Raw genomic sequence first — 14,485 nt, forward strand, 5'->3', positions numbered from 1 at the left:
TCACTCTACGTTATATTTAAGGGAAATATAACGTGGGGAAAAGTCAATCAAATCTGTGTCAGTGGTGTAACACTCTGGAAGATGTAGAACACATTATCATGCATTATAGTAAATATAATTCAGAGAGGGGGTTATTAAGAAATATAGTGCATGAGACAGGACAGGAATGGAGTTTAAAATCACTACTGAGCACAGGACAGTAGTTATTTGTTTGTTTGTTTGTTTATCTATAGACTGATCAGTATTCAGATGATCTAATGCCATGAATCCACACACTCCGATACAGTAGGTGGCGGTATGAACCTTCAGGGCGTGTGTCCGCATGGATTTTGTTTCCATGACAACGATATATTGACAACATACTACCACTCTAAGCGCAGGTGTATTACAGACTAGCACCACCTCTTTGCTTTTTATTGGCTATTTGTTATTCTTAGGCTATTATCTATTTGTTTGATATTGTTTTTTCACCATGAGCACCATGTATAATTGGCTGCCTGAAAGGCAGCGACAGTGACGACACCAGCGCCTTTCTGAAAAGTTCACGTTTTCAACTCGAAGAAGAAGCGCTCAGTGCAACTGCAAAAAAAAAAAATGTTGGAGCGCTCTGAAAAAGAAGCTAGTGCAGCGTTTTTTTTTCTCTAGGTGGCCGCATACTAATGCATCCGCTCTCTCCTCATTGGTAACAATTGAAAAGAGGGACTGGCGCTCAGTAAAAAAACGCTTAAGGACACTCAGTTGGTCTGCGATCTGCCAATAAATAAAGAAGAAGAAGAAGAAGCGGCGCAGCATTTTGTCGTCACACGATGGCGCGCCGTGGACGTACACTTTGTTGATAGTGGTTGTGAATGGACTGGTTATTCTTAAATGTTACATTACTTGTTACTCACTGGTGATTTTGATTGATGAAAAACCAACATAAAGCAGTAAAATGTGGATACTGACACCCTTGCAGTCTGGAGGTAACTCTTTCTATCGTTGTTGAAGTTATTACACAGCTAACGGTAGCGGGCTGAAGTTAACGTCCAGAGTTAGCTTTCATTATCAAGAGTTCAGACAGTGTGATTAAAAAAAACTCACCAGTTAGAAAATTAACTGTCCGTGTCAGTAAACTTATATTGTTAATATGACTAAAGGTTTGATGAGATGTTTTGGGTGGAGACTCACTGCGTGAATTGATGAACTTTGGGCAGTAGTCATTAATTAATTAATTAATCATCATTAAGTAGGCCTAACTTTTAGTTTGAAGAGAAGAACACGTGTTTTTGTGGCAGAGCTCGTGTTTAATTTCTCTCTGTTTAAATTCATATTAAAGAGGTTGCCTAAATATGCCAGTGAATCATGTGGTGTACAAAATTTACATTTATTTGTAATCCCTTTGCAGGAAATAAAAATAAATGCATATATACAATATCATCATTACCAAGCACAGACAGAATTGTAGATTATATAATGGTCTTTCGACTAGCAGAAGAGAAACATAAAAAAAATCCAATTTAGACCTTTAGTTTGCTTGATAGCTGTTCCACATGAGTCTGGTATCCAGAGTCCCAAGTATTTATAACATTCAGTTTCAGTTTCAATTTCAGAACCCTGAAGGGTTTGGATAAGAGCAGTAGGCTGGATACTCTTAAGTGACCTAGAGAATACCATACATTTAGTTTTAATTTAAAACAAGCTTATGCTTGATGAGAGAGAGCTGACATGTATCAAAAGCAGACTGTAGAGTTGCAATGGCCAGATTAAGAGAAGAGCCAGTGACATATAAAATAGTGTCATCTCCATAAAAATGTACATTACAATTTGGGGTTGCAGAGATGATATTGTTAATATATATGGTGAATAAAAGAGGACCAAGAATGGACCCTTGTGGTACATCTATACTAACGTTAAGGGGACTTGACGTGGAACCATTGGAAACTACTGCCTCAGTTCTGTCTGAGAGATAGCATAAAACCATTTAATGGATTGTTCATCTACTTCAATCAAGCATAGTTTTTCCAATAAAATACCATGATCGACTGAGGGAAATGCTTTAGATTCATCCATGAAAAGTGCAGCACAGTACTGATGATTGTCCAAGGTTTCAAAAATATTGTTTAGTACACATAATGCAGCTGTTGTTGTGCTATGACTTGATCTAAATCCTGATTGTTCATATACTAACATATATACTAACATGAAATAATCCAGTATGGATAAATTAGACACTAGACGTTGATGCACGTAGCTTATATATTTATTACAAATTAAATCAGGCGCAGTTTACAAATTAGCGATTGGATGTTTGTTTAGCTTTTTATCTCATAGTAAAGCATTTTAGATGCTCATACAACATGTTGAGATTGAACTTTAACTGTGATATTTAGATTTTATCTTGTGTAATAAATCTGAAAGGACAAGTAGTTCATTGAGCTTTTTTTGTTTCCCCAAAGATGATGTGCAAATTTGACACATTTTTGTCCCAACGTCAGTCCTCTTAGTAGCGTCATAAGGTTAAACCTTCACTGCTATGATGGTGTAAAAATGGAGTGTAATGTGTTGTCTTTCCCTGGTTGTAAAGGTTGCATGACACTATAATGACAGCATTTTGGAAATGGTAAATGTACTGCACTAATATAGAGCTGACATGCAAAGCACTGGCCATCAGTATCAATAATATGGGGCCAGTGTTTTATTGAAGAACCTGGGTTTGAAGCACCAACCCTACAATTATCAGCTATCCAACTCAACCACCTGAGCTACAGCTGAATCTAACCTGCTGGATTCCTGTCAGGGCCAATACTGACTTAGTAAGCAGATCAGACATTGACCAAATGTGACTGATCCCTGCTACATCAGATTTACCTTCAGAGCAAATCCTGTCCTCATGTTACCTTACATAAAAATGATCCCAATGAATTCCATCAAGTGTGGTATACAGATTATACATTTGGGAATTAGTATCAACACTCTGCAGAAACCCCGAGTATCAGAATTGGTAACAGTAGAGAAAAATTCGGGAGAAAAAAATCACATTATTGATTTTTATTTTTCCTCAGTGACCATATCTCCCACAGTTTAGTTTAATGATTGTGTGAAGCCTTCAAATGTCATTAATATGTAGTCATATCAATGATACCAAGGTACTAAGTCAAATATATTGTGATATTTGATTTTGTCTATATTCATCAGCTCCACGGCATAGTGAAATTATTTTGTGGAAGGTGAATGGGAACACATTTTAAAAGTCACATGTAGTAAGATATTTTTTCAACTTGCTATGTTACTATATGACTAATGTTTGTAATCATATATTAGAAGGTCAATAACTGGCTTTGTGTCACTCCCAGGTGAGATCCACTATCTCCTCTCCAGTAAAGAGTATGTGGTGGGGCGCAAGAACTGTGACATCCTCTTGCCCAGTGACCAGTCCATCAGCCGGGCTCACGCTCACCTCACTGCTACTGACCAGGTGAGAAAAAGAAGGCAAATGAGAGGGTGATATGGCAAGAGAATTTCCATATATAGGTAATTATTTTTATGGACTGAATATGTGCAACAGAGTATGCTGTGCTGTCAATTCCTTATCAATAGAATTTGTATTGTGCTGTTCCAAAGATATAGACAGATAAATCAATACCTACGAACATATACTACTTAAAACAATGCGGCCGAGGGGTTTAGTTGATCTGTTAATGTCTTTGCTTTCCTTTGTAGTTCTCATTTTTTGACAGTTTTTCCTAGAATCTATCTAGAGACAAAGACTCAGATGACAGATGTTAAAATGATCCTCCATCCAAACTTGTTTACCTCCCTCAGTGGATGTTACTGTATGATCTCGTAGTCATCATGTAATCAACAGAGGATGGGTCCACTTGGGTACAGTGGATTCCAAAGGTGTCAACTTTTCATGGCAGAAAAAAACTAAATTAAAACGTTCATAGAAATTGCTCAAAGCTATACAGCATCGTAATTCACTTCTCTATTGTTTATCCATATGCTCAATGTCTTCCAAACAAACATCAAACACACAGACAGACAGATTTAGGCGTAGTTTACCCAGCAGCAGCAGCAGCAGCAGCAGCAGCAGCAGCAGCAGCAGCAGCAGGACTGTAATGCACTCACTGCTCACTCACTTACTGCCATGACATCAAGCCAGCTGCTCATTATTCTGTAGAAAAACAAACTGTCACCCAACACCACAAACAGTAATTTGAGCTTAGGAGTCATTTGACACTGTCACTTCTTGTCTGTGAATAGGATCACATTCTGATTTTGCATTATAATTTTATGTGGTGTAAAGTAGTGACAAATGTATACCAAGTAAAATCTCTGACAAAGTGACATCCGACACAAATTACAATTAGAAAATACTGTCAATACTCTATACCAGGTGTTTGATTATAAAAGTGTTCCAGTTAGAGTGCGCACAGTTTGTATAGTAGATAGTTTTATATTAGTGTGAATTTTTTGCAGGAGTATCAAGATGTGAAACCTTTTTAATAATATGCAATACAGATGAGTAACTTGATTTAATTTGGAAAATATTTGCCATTTGTGTTTTGTGACACTTTAAGACAGCAGATGGTGCTATTGCACTGGTCCTTCATAACTAAAACTAGTAAAATGTGGTCACTCACAAGTGTAATACTGTTCAGCTGTTTATGATGGACTGCTAAGAGATTTGATATCTCCTGTGTCAAGTCAAATACTTATTGTGGAGAGAGTTTAAAAGCTTGCATCTTTACTAAACACTGTCAAAAAATAATCTACATAGGTTTAAGGCCAGTTATGTTTTTGATTGTTTGATGGCTTGTGTCTGAAGAAATGGTCTGTAAGCTTACAGCTTCCATCTGTCTAATGGAAATGGAAATTATTTTTATTATTAGTTCACTGCATATTTAAATCATCACCAACCCTTCTAGCATAGATCTTTCCTTTTGTTTATGTTCATCTGAACCCACTGGATATATTTTTCTGCTGAAAATCCTATTTGACTGCAGAACTTGCCATTTAGTTTTACAAATTAAACCATATATTATACATATATATATATATATATATATATATATATATATATATATATATATATAATATCAACAATGAGGTTGACTTAAATAATGCTCCACTAAAAGGTTTATACTCAAAAAAAGTAATGTATTTGACCACAGTCTTATATGTCACCTGTTAAGCACTTAGTCAAGGCTGCAGTCCTGTCTATTAGTTCTTAAGTTGGTCTTTAAGGTTCAATTGATTTTCTGAGCTTGCGATACATTTCTATCTTAGGTTTAGTTTCTTGTTGAGATGTGGATAATTGAACAAGAAGGTGCTTTGCCTGATGGACAATGTCATGAGTTTCTTTCATGTATTTTACTCATAGACTCTGACTGTTAAGGACACCTCCAAGTATGGTACCTTTGTGAACAGCAAGCGCCTGGCAGAGAACACACCAGTGAACCTGAAGTCAGGGGACAGTATTACATTTGGGGTTTTTCATAGCAAATTCAGGTATGTGACTGAAACAAGGTTAGTTATATTTTACATCACAGAACCATGATTTTGTCTTTTGAAATCACTAACTAGCACTGCCATGTCTTTCATTTCCCCAAACTTAGAAAACGCAGAGTATAACATACAGTTAATACAAATTTCATTCATTCTGCATTATGAATGTCCCTTACTGTCTCTTTTTCACCTCAGTGTGGAACATCAGAAGCCAGTGGTGTGTTCTTCATGTTTGGACAATGATGGCAAGGCGTCACTCTCTCAGGCCCTGCTGCCTTTGGGTGGAAAGCTGGTCAACTCGTGGACTCAGGACTGCACCCACCTGGCCATGCCTACTGTTAAAGTGACCATCAAGGTCAGGACCAGACTTTGTATTCTCATTAGCACATGTGATGTGTTCCTCCCTGCCAAAGTGTTGATGTGCCTTCTGTTTTCCTAATTAGACTATTGCTGCTCTGCTGTGCTGCCGTCCCATAGTGAAGCCGGAGTTCTTCTCAGAGCTCAGCAAAGCTGTTCAGCAAAAATTATCCCCTCCTAAAGCTGAGAGGTACAACTCAACCCATCCCACGTATACACATTTGCACTGAGGCTGAATTTTTTGAACATCAGAGGCTACACTGAACCGAACATTATCTCATCTATGCTGCTTATTGTTTTCAAGTTTCACCCCTGAGATCGATGAGCCCAGCCTGAATAAAGAGGATGTGAACCTTGAAGCTATTCCAGCACGCAAACAGCTTTTCACCGGATTGATCTTCATTTTTCTCAGTGCCAAACAGGTTTGTCTCCTTCTTTCATGTGATTACCTAATATTGTAGTCATGCTCATCAAACCACAAGGTAAACACTAGAGTTGTGTTTGCAGCAGGAGGTAAGAGAACAACAACTACAGTGCGGTCATTTATAATTGTTCTGTAGTGATCCTCCCCATTAAAGGATAACAAAACTCCTGAGGGTTATAGAGATGAGCACTTATTATGGGCTATGTAATCGACCATCACCATGCTTGTTTTTCAGTCATTAGCTTCAAAAATTATGGAAAGTCACGTGATCTTGTGAGCTTCATGTTTATCAGCTGAGTATGAGTTGCCAGGCAGTCGGCAGCACTGGGAGCCTCTGGGAGACTCACTGCTCCACTGGAGAGCCTCGTATTCACAATAACTGCAACTAATAATTATTTACACTTTTCATGGATCTATCGATTATTTTATAGATCACTTTATGAATTATCTCATCTATAACATGTCAAAAATAATGACAAACACCCATCATGAGCCAGAATTATAATTTAATACTTTTTTACATAGTTTCATCAGGAAGCAAAGACAGGAAGTATTTGTATAATAACAATATGTAGGAAAGTATTTTTAATTTACTGTTATGCAGTATTTCTATGGATTCTACTTTCTGCAGTGATATCTCATATTTGGTCAAGCAGCACCTGTTTTTGTTGGGATGTAGATTGTTTTTCTCCTATTTTAAACTGTAACCAACAAATCCGCAGTTTTTTTATTTGATTTGACTAAAATTGACAGAAATATTTCATGATGAGGTTGTATATTACCATGCCGAAATCCAGAAAAAGGTAACAGAAGCAGCTGAAATCAAGCAGCTGTCATTATAATAAAGCACCATGCTTTTATTATAACTAAATTATTGACGAGTCACTGAAAGGCTTGAGCCTTCAATTAGAACAATAGTGAAATAGAGAGCCTTAAGCTACAACTAGGATACATCAAATAGTGGAAATGATCTTAAGCATTTTATTGTCAGTAGGAAAACAGATTAACTGTGCGGTTGTGTAACTGCTGCTCCTCTATGTTGTTTGCAGCTTAAGCGTCTGAGTGCAGCAGTGAATTTTGGAGGTGGTAGGAGCCAGTTGCTGGAGGAGGGCTTCCTGCCCCGGGACTTGCTGGAGTCTCCACAAAGCTGTGTGGTCGACGTTACAACTGGCAGCTCCCAAACTCTGCTTCCTCCCTCGGCCACAGAGTGGGCAAACTCTGTGAAGAACATTGTTCAAAGGTTTGCACAAACTCCTCGGCAGCAACACACATAAGAGTGTGTTTTGGCAATTTACTTGTCTAGATGATGATTTGTGAGGACTTTATAACCTGACCTCTGTCTTCTTTTTCCCCTGACACAGAAAAGGCCTTCGTCTCATCACAGAGTCTGAAATTGGATTGGCTGCCATCTATGCTTCCCGTGACAAGTACTGCAATCCATCCAGTGTGATACCAGATTCAGGTGGGGGAACAGACAGATTACAAACTACCGAAGGTTGTTGTGAGGTTCTGCTTTTCATTTTTGTGGAAAAGCACCATTTTCTTTATATAAATCTTTGTTTATGTTTTAGGGTCAGTACCAAAGGTGACGCCCAGAATTCCAAGTGCCTCTCTGTCACAGAACGTGGCGGTGGACGAGACTGTGTTACCTGCAGCGTCTCAGAACATCACAGCATATGCAGTTAACACAGAGACATCACAACGGTACAAACACACTTTTACAAACAATCGGTTAAAGTTGACCAGATTTTTCATTCTTCTGTCCGCTGCAGAAAGTCTGTCTGATGTATTATTTTACTTATTTAACAGGACGACGCTATGTGAGGTGACCAGGGTGACATCGGTAGGAGAGACTCCAGAGAAGAGGCCAAACCGCAACACCAGCCAGCTTGGCCGATCCACACCCACAGCTCAGAAGACGGCCACTCAGTGCATCGTGGCTGACACTACGAGCTCATCATTCAACGCTGTGGAGAACACAGAATCACCGAGGAAGAAGCCTGAGTCCAGACTGACAGGTAGCTGCATGAATGTATTAGTGATGTGCTGATTTTCTCTCCCAATACCGATTCCAATACGACTGCTCTTTTTTCTTTTTCACATTAAACTCTTTGTGGAACTGATGAGATTACTCTGTGTAACACAACATGGGGCTATGCTGTAACTACACATAATTCCTCTTAATTGTAAATGTTCATAAGTGAGACACTTTGTAATGATGAACAACACTCCTTCGTTTTTATTATTTAGCTTTTGTAAATTTTAAATATATATATTTTTAAGGGTTTATAAAGTTGTGCTGTTACAATTGTATAATGACAGTGATTAGGAAAAGTATTTAATGTGCTCCACTTGTCACATGCGTTTCAAATGTGTTTTGGGGTGGCCTAGTGGTTACTGCAGAAAGACACAAGTTTTACATTTTGAATCATTCATGATTGCTGTAATTATGTAAGAAATATTCTTTAAAATAAATCTTTTTGCACTTTCAGGTGGAGGCAGTAATGGCATGAGGTCCCAGCCATCCTTTCCTAAGACAAATGGTGGTGTGAAGACATTCCTACAGAGGCAGTCACCCCAGAAAACCTCTGCACAAGCTTCCCCACAGAAACAGTCGACTCTTACCAACTTCTTTCAGCCAGTCAACAAGAAAAGGTAAACATCTGCACCTTGGATCATTCCAGTTATGGTCCAAGGTAATGTAGGGCAGACTTTACAAATCAATATGCACTTACTGTATAACAGCTTTACACAATTACAATAAACCTTTGACTGACTGCAATAAAAGCAGACATAATGCTTACGGCCTGCACCTCTAAACAGGATAAACATTTTAGAAAATAGATGGATGGATGATGTTTGGTCATAATCACAAATTGATTTTCATTTCTTAGTGGAATGAAGAGAAAGCAATCACACTACAGTATGCTTTAGAATATAGTCATTGTAGGCCTGTACTTATTTTGATAATTACTGAATAAGATGAAAATGTTGATATAGTGTGAAATACTTAATTCAAAACATGTTGTAGGGATAACAAGGCCTAAAAGTCTTTCTTCCTTTCATCCGGTCATCAAGGGCTCTGGAGGACGAGTTCTCTGCTGTTATGTCAGAGCCAAAGCGGCCTGCCCTGGAATCATTCTTCAGCATCAAGACTCCAGACACGTCAGTCACGTCTAAAGAAATGCCCTCACGTTCAGACAGAGTCCGTGCAGCCACGTCCCAGACTCCGCTGGGGTCAGCAGCTGATCTGTTCATGGGACAGTCAGATGCTCCGTCAGAAAGAGTCTCCCACGCTGCCAAGGGGGAACCACTGAGCAGAAAGAGGAAGGAGATGGAAGAAGTGATACAGATGGATGAACTTGAGTCTATAATGTCTGAGGATATGGACTGGTTTGATGAGAAACCACAAGCAAGAATGCACAGTTCAACTGAACAGAAACAAGCTACTGTGGAGGCTTCATCTTCAAGCAAGAGGCAACGAATCCAACGAGAAGAAAGTGGAATAACCAGCCAAAGGCTACAGGTGGGCCTGGAAAAAGAATCAGGTACAAATAAGAACCAGAGCGTAAAAACTGAACAGCATATCGTCTCCATCAAGACCGAGCAGCTCGATCCATCAGAATACAGGACAATAAATCATGAGTCCAGCAAACCTCCAAAGATGTCATCTGCCAGTAAAAATCAGAACTCAGAACCTTTTGATGAAGATGACGCGTCTTTCATTGAGGTGAGGAAAGAGAGTTTAATGTTAGTTTGTTCATCCATTAATGCACAGGATGGAAATTTAAACTGTCTCAGCTCACAAGATTGAATCACTTCTCTTTTATATTCAATTATGTTTCAGTATTACATTACATTTTTCTCCCACTTTATTCTTAAAGGATTTAGAACTACTCAAAGCAGATATTTGTCAGCCTGAAGTAAAGACTGAGGCCCATCTGAAACCTGTTACAATCAAACAGGAGGCCCAAGTAAGTTGTCTTGTCTCTCTTTCTCCTGTTGAATAAGCACAGTTTTCAGGCTTTACCTTGATGCTGTATTTCCTAGCTTTAATATTTGTCAAAATAAGCCTGTCAGTAAACTAACCTACTATTTCCTGTGGCTGCAAGCCAACAGTGTTTTGATGCGGCTCACAGCTTCACCTCTGTTCAATCTCAGAGCATCATCTCAAATTTCAGTGTTAACTGGCATCTAAGAACTATAAGAGTGGCTAGCCAATGAATTTGTTGTCTGTGTTGACACTTAAAATCTTCCAGATGCAGGGTAAACAAGTCGTTTGTGTTTGTGATGTACTCAGTCTCTCCAAGGCTTAAGAGCAATCAATGAGGAATAGTTACGGCCTGAGCCCCAAAGGGGCAAAGACCCTCTTGTATCTGTTCTGTTTCTTTCTTTCTTTCTTCTTTGTTCATTAATCTGCCACTTCAACCCTAAATTTGACCCCCTAAACATGCTCAAAAACTCACCAAATTTGGCAAGCACATCAGGTCTGGTGAAAAATTTGATAAAATGTAAAAAATTATCCCCAAAGTACTTTGTGCGTTGAGTTTTGATGTTTCACCATGACAGAGGAAGTTGCTATAACTTTAGTGCAAATGCTCCAGTCTGCACCAAACTTTGCATGTTTGATAAAAGTCCCGGCCTGAACACGTCCTCATGACAATATTCAGTCTGAATAGCGCCCCTACGAAATTGCAGCAAAGCAGCCCCAGCAGCGGGCAAAATAGTGGACAAAGGAGTGATGTTTATCTCCTTCTTGCACTGTCTGAAAACAGCCCAGGTTTGAAGACATCTACATGCCTGTGACAGAAGCCCTTCGACTGCGCCGCAGCCCAACGTGCGCAAAGGCACGAAGGCCCGTTCAACGCTGCTTGCAGCTTTAATTTAATCTGAACTACTGTGAGAAAAATGTCAACACAGCATTGTAAACCATTCAGGATTCACAAATGATACAAACTGCCTGAATACTGTGTCACTATCGTCTAAATCTCTGCACTTTTGTTATCTTTTATACTCTGCAGACACATCTATTCTAGTGTCATTGCACAGCTAGAACTAGAGAAATAATTCGTTTTTTACATCTAGGGGAACTAATTAACACTGAGCCTTGCGGCTATACCAGCTACTAACAGGCCTCAACATACACTGAGTTACATTTGTTGCTGACACCAAACAAAGGTACCTGAACCCCAGTGAGTCCTTGTTTCCTGCTGGGTTGCTGGAAGCCGGGCCCAGCATCCTCTGGTGCCTCACTAACTGGCACTGATAGCTCACAGCTTGGTGTTGGTTTCAGTTAATTTAGATTAAAATATAAACACAGACAGAAACGAAACCAAAATACAAAGATGATGCAAACTTTTGTGCTTTGATGTTTCCCTCCTCCTTCCGCTTGGTGTCTGCCTCTGAAAGGTTTGCATTAGATACAGCGTTCGGCAGATAATCAGTAGGACTACGACAACCATGTGACTGTGACACTAGAAAGAATACCAACTCTCCATCAGACAAAAGCTGTTTTCTTAATGTGCTCTTTTGCAGGAATCAAAGATTGATGAAGACCTTCCTAAAAAGCTGGTTGTGGTGGAGTTTCGATCTCTCACTATAAATGCACCTCGCAAAACCAAACCACAACAGATGCAGGGCAACGGCTACGCAAAGAACTTCAAATGCTTCCGCAAGGTCAGACTCAGATTCATCTTGCACAACTGAAACACACTATAAAGCCTCTTTTGATGTTCAGAAACAGTATAAATATTTAGTTACTCTCTTATTATATAACTCACCTTTTTTTGGGGGGGGTGACTACAGTCAAAATCAAAATAATATAGTTTAATATGTTCAAAATCAACTTTCCAACCCCACTGCAAATAAAAAATATCCTACAAAGTTTGCCTGACGTACAGAATAATTTCCTTTTTTCATATTAATGTTCTTGTGTGCATGTCACAGATGCGAGTGCCAGGTACAGAGGGCTCACCGCACATCATTGGAGGGTCTGGTCTGCTGGTTCACAACAGGGGCAAGAACACTGACCTGGATGAATGGCTGAAAGATGCAGCTGAGGTACTGTTGTCACTCTTAGTTCCTCCATCTGTCTGTAAAAGTTTTCCATTCATGATTTGAGTCTGTGTTTGTTTCAGGAGGAACGTCGCAGCAGACAGGAGGAGTCTGTAGGAGATGACCTCTTCAGGTGAGAAACTGGATCTCATTTTGTGTTAGAAGACAATGTGTAGTAACCTTATATATCCCCCTCTCAGCCTCCTGAAAAGACCCGTCACATGTCCGTTAGGTTCATAGATTGAGTTGTGCTTCTCCAAACCATTTTGTTTTACCTCTGTTTTGTCATTAGGTGATGATCACAGTAGACACTGACATTTACTTTAGTTACTCTCTTGTATGTTACCTGAGTCTGGATGTTTCATTCCTCCAGCAAAAGGGAGAGTCTAGTCATGACTTACATATATACTATAGGTGGGATAATTGCTCCGAATGAGTCATATATTAAGGTTTGTTATTCAATATGAATTCTGCTTTTAAATAATACAGACAAAAATAATATTGGGGATTAACCTCCTCCGTCCCACCCCTATTGTGGAGCCTAAAATGACTGTAGCTCCTGAACCACGGTGACCATATGCACAAATATGGTCTTGCCAGAAAGGAAACCTCCCAAAGTTTCTTGTGAAAGTATCAGAAACATTCTAGGTGATACAGAAACAGCCCAGATGTTCTTTGAAGTTGGTAAGAATGGAAAAACTTAAAATAAAAAAGCTCGTTTCAGCCTGAATAACTGCCTGTGGTTTTGTCTGTAAAGGTCAGGGGAAGTATGGTGCTGTAAACAAAATACCTGCCTCAAATTTGAAGAAGATAGCTCGCAGTATGACAATTGTACAGTGTTTCCTGATTTCCAAAAAGGACATTTGCAGACTCCATATTTTCATAAACACAAGGTCTTCTTGATTAAGATAAAACCATAAGGGATGTGACGTAGCGAGGCAAGGAAGGGAGAGAGGGCCAACTGGACGCTGGTGTCCTAGTGGAGTTCATAAGATTAAACTGAGAAACTACTGTTAATGTTAATGGTGTCCCTTTCGCCTTAATATAATGTAATGTGTGTCCTCTTTTTAATGTTCATTGTCTGGCCAGATAGGTATGAATGTTATCAGCTTCCTCCCTGATATAGACCTCAGTTTATAGAAGGCTTGTACCTGACTTGCTTTGTCCATCGCTTTAAGTATAAATGATACCTGACACCTCCTCTTGTCTGTCGTTATGATCATGTGCAGACAACAGCTGAGAAATATGGATATGGGGCCACTGTAGCTTTGGTTTAACCAATCAGAACTTAGTAATTCTTTTGTCACAGCGGTTGCCAGGGTAACAGAGGTGATGTAAGCTGGCGCTGCTGCTGCTGCCGTTGCTGGCGTGTTTTCTTTGACTAAGCAGAAAAGAGACAGTCTGAGATTGATTTAGTGTGTGTGTGTGTCAAGGCTGAGCTGTTTGATCACTGAGTCATGCTCAGTCAGTCATGCGTAGCCGGGGAACAGACTCTGCTGCTAAGAAAACAATCCGCTATTTTTTTGGTAGGTCTAAACGAAGTGTCCAGACGTGGTTTATAGGAAGCTTGTTTGCTTTAAGCTGTTCAAACACTGTCCATGTTTTACAGCGCTTAATTTGGGCTGTTTTTATTGTTTGTTCAAAATGCCTCTAAGGACATTGAGGAATGATCCATGAGGAATGTTAAAAGCCCATCCTGACATGGAGATAAAACTCGTGTGTGTGTGTGTGTGTGTGTGTGTCTTCAGGTACAACCCCACCAAACTAACCAAGAGAAGATGAAATGCCTTCATCTTGAGGTCCTCCAGAGGGAAAACATTTCAAAGGCACAGGAAGCATGTCAAGGACTGAAGAAATCATTTGTCAGATAACTGTTACTGTAACTGTTATCTGTATTTCAACTATAAAGTTGATAGATAAAATGTAGTTAACTCTTGATAACTGCTCAGATTATAAGAAATGTTTAACAATGTTATATTTTGGTTTTTTTCCTGTTCTGTCTTAACCAGTCGTTTGAAATGTCTTTATACCCTCCCCTAATTAAGCCATTGACAGCAAGTAATGTAACATAAAGTCTCATGATCAGAGCTTTTTCTCAAAGTCTTTATTTGTCAATAATAAAAAATACGGCATACAAAACATTAAAAACTCTTCAGTTGTACA

The 14,485-nt window shown here is 39.2% G+C and overlaps 1 protein-coding gene across 1 annotated transcript; it reads left to right on the plus strand.

Annotated features, from left to right (window-relative positions):
• Positions 1 to 398: 398 nt before the first annotated feature.
• nbn (nibrin) lies at positions 399 to 14,409 on the plus strand. The gene is made up of 17 exons (XM_042423846.1): positions 399 to 962; positions 3,333 to 3,454; positions 5,363 to 5,490; positions 5,683 to 5,842; positions 5,931 to 6,034; positions 6,149 to 6,266; positions 7,318 to 7,508; positions 7,630 to 7,730; positions 7,840 to 7,972; positions 8,078 to 8,286; positions 8,761 to 8,923; positions 9,347 to 9,998; positions 10,153 to 10,242; positions 11,804 to 11,944; positions 12,215 to 12,328; positions 12,406 to 12,455; positions 14,071 to 14,409. The coding sequence occupies exons 1-17, from the start codon at positions 932 to 934 to the stop codon at positions 14,102 to 14,104; spliced, it is 2,541 nt and encodes an 846-aa protein (XP_042279780.1). The 5' UTR covers positions 399 to 931; the 3' UTR covers positions 14,105 to 14,409.
• The last annotated feature ends 76 nt before the right edge of the window (positions 14,410 to 14,485 follow it).

Source organism: Thunnus maccoyii, chromosome 10, assembly GCF_910596095.1.
Source record: "Thunnus maccoyii chromosome 10, fThuMac1.1, whole genome shotgun sequence".
Classification (NCBI taxonomy): Eukaryota; Metazoa; Chordata; class Actinopteri; order Scombriformes; family Scombridae; genus Thunnus; species Thunnus maccoyii.

Coding starts and splice junctions, on each gene's coding strand:
- nbn (XM_042423846.1), top strand. CDS start 932: ATGTGGATACTGACACCCTTGCAGTCTGGAG. Junction 7,731..7,839: donor CAGTGTGATACCAGATTCAG/GTGGGGGAACAG, acceptor TTTATGTTTTAG/GGTCAGTACCAAAGGTGACG. Junction 8,924..9,346: donor CAGCCAGTCAACAAGAAAAG/GTAAACATCTGC, acceptor CCGGTCATCAAG/GGCTCTGGAGGACGAGTTCT.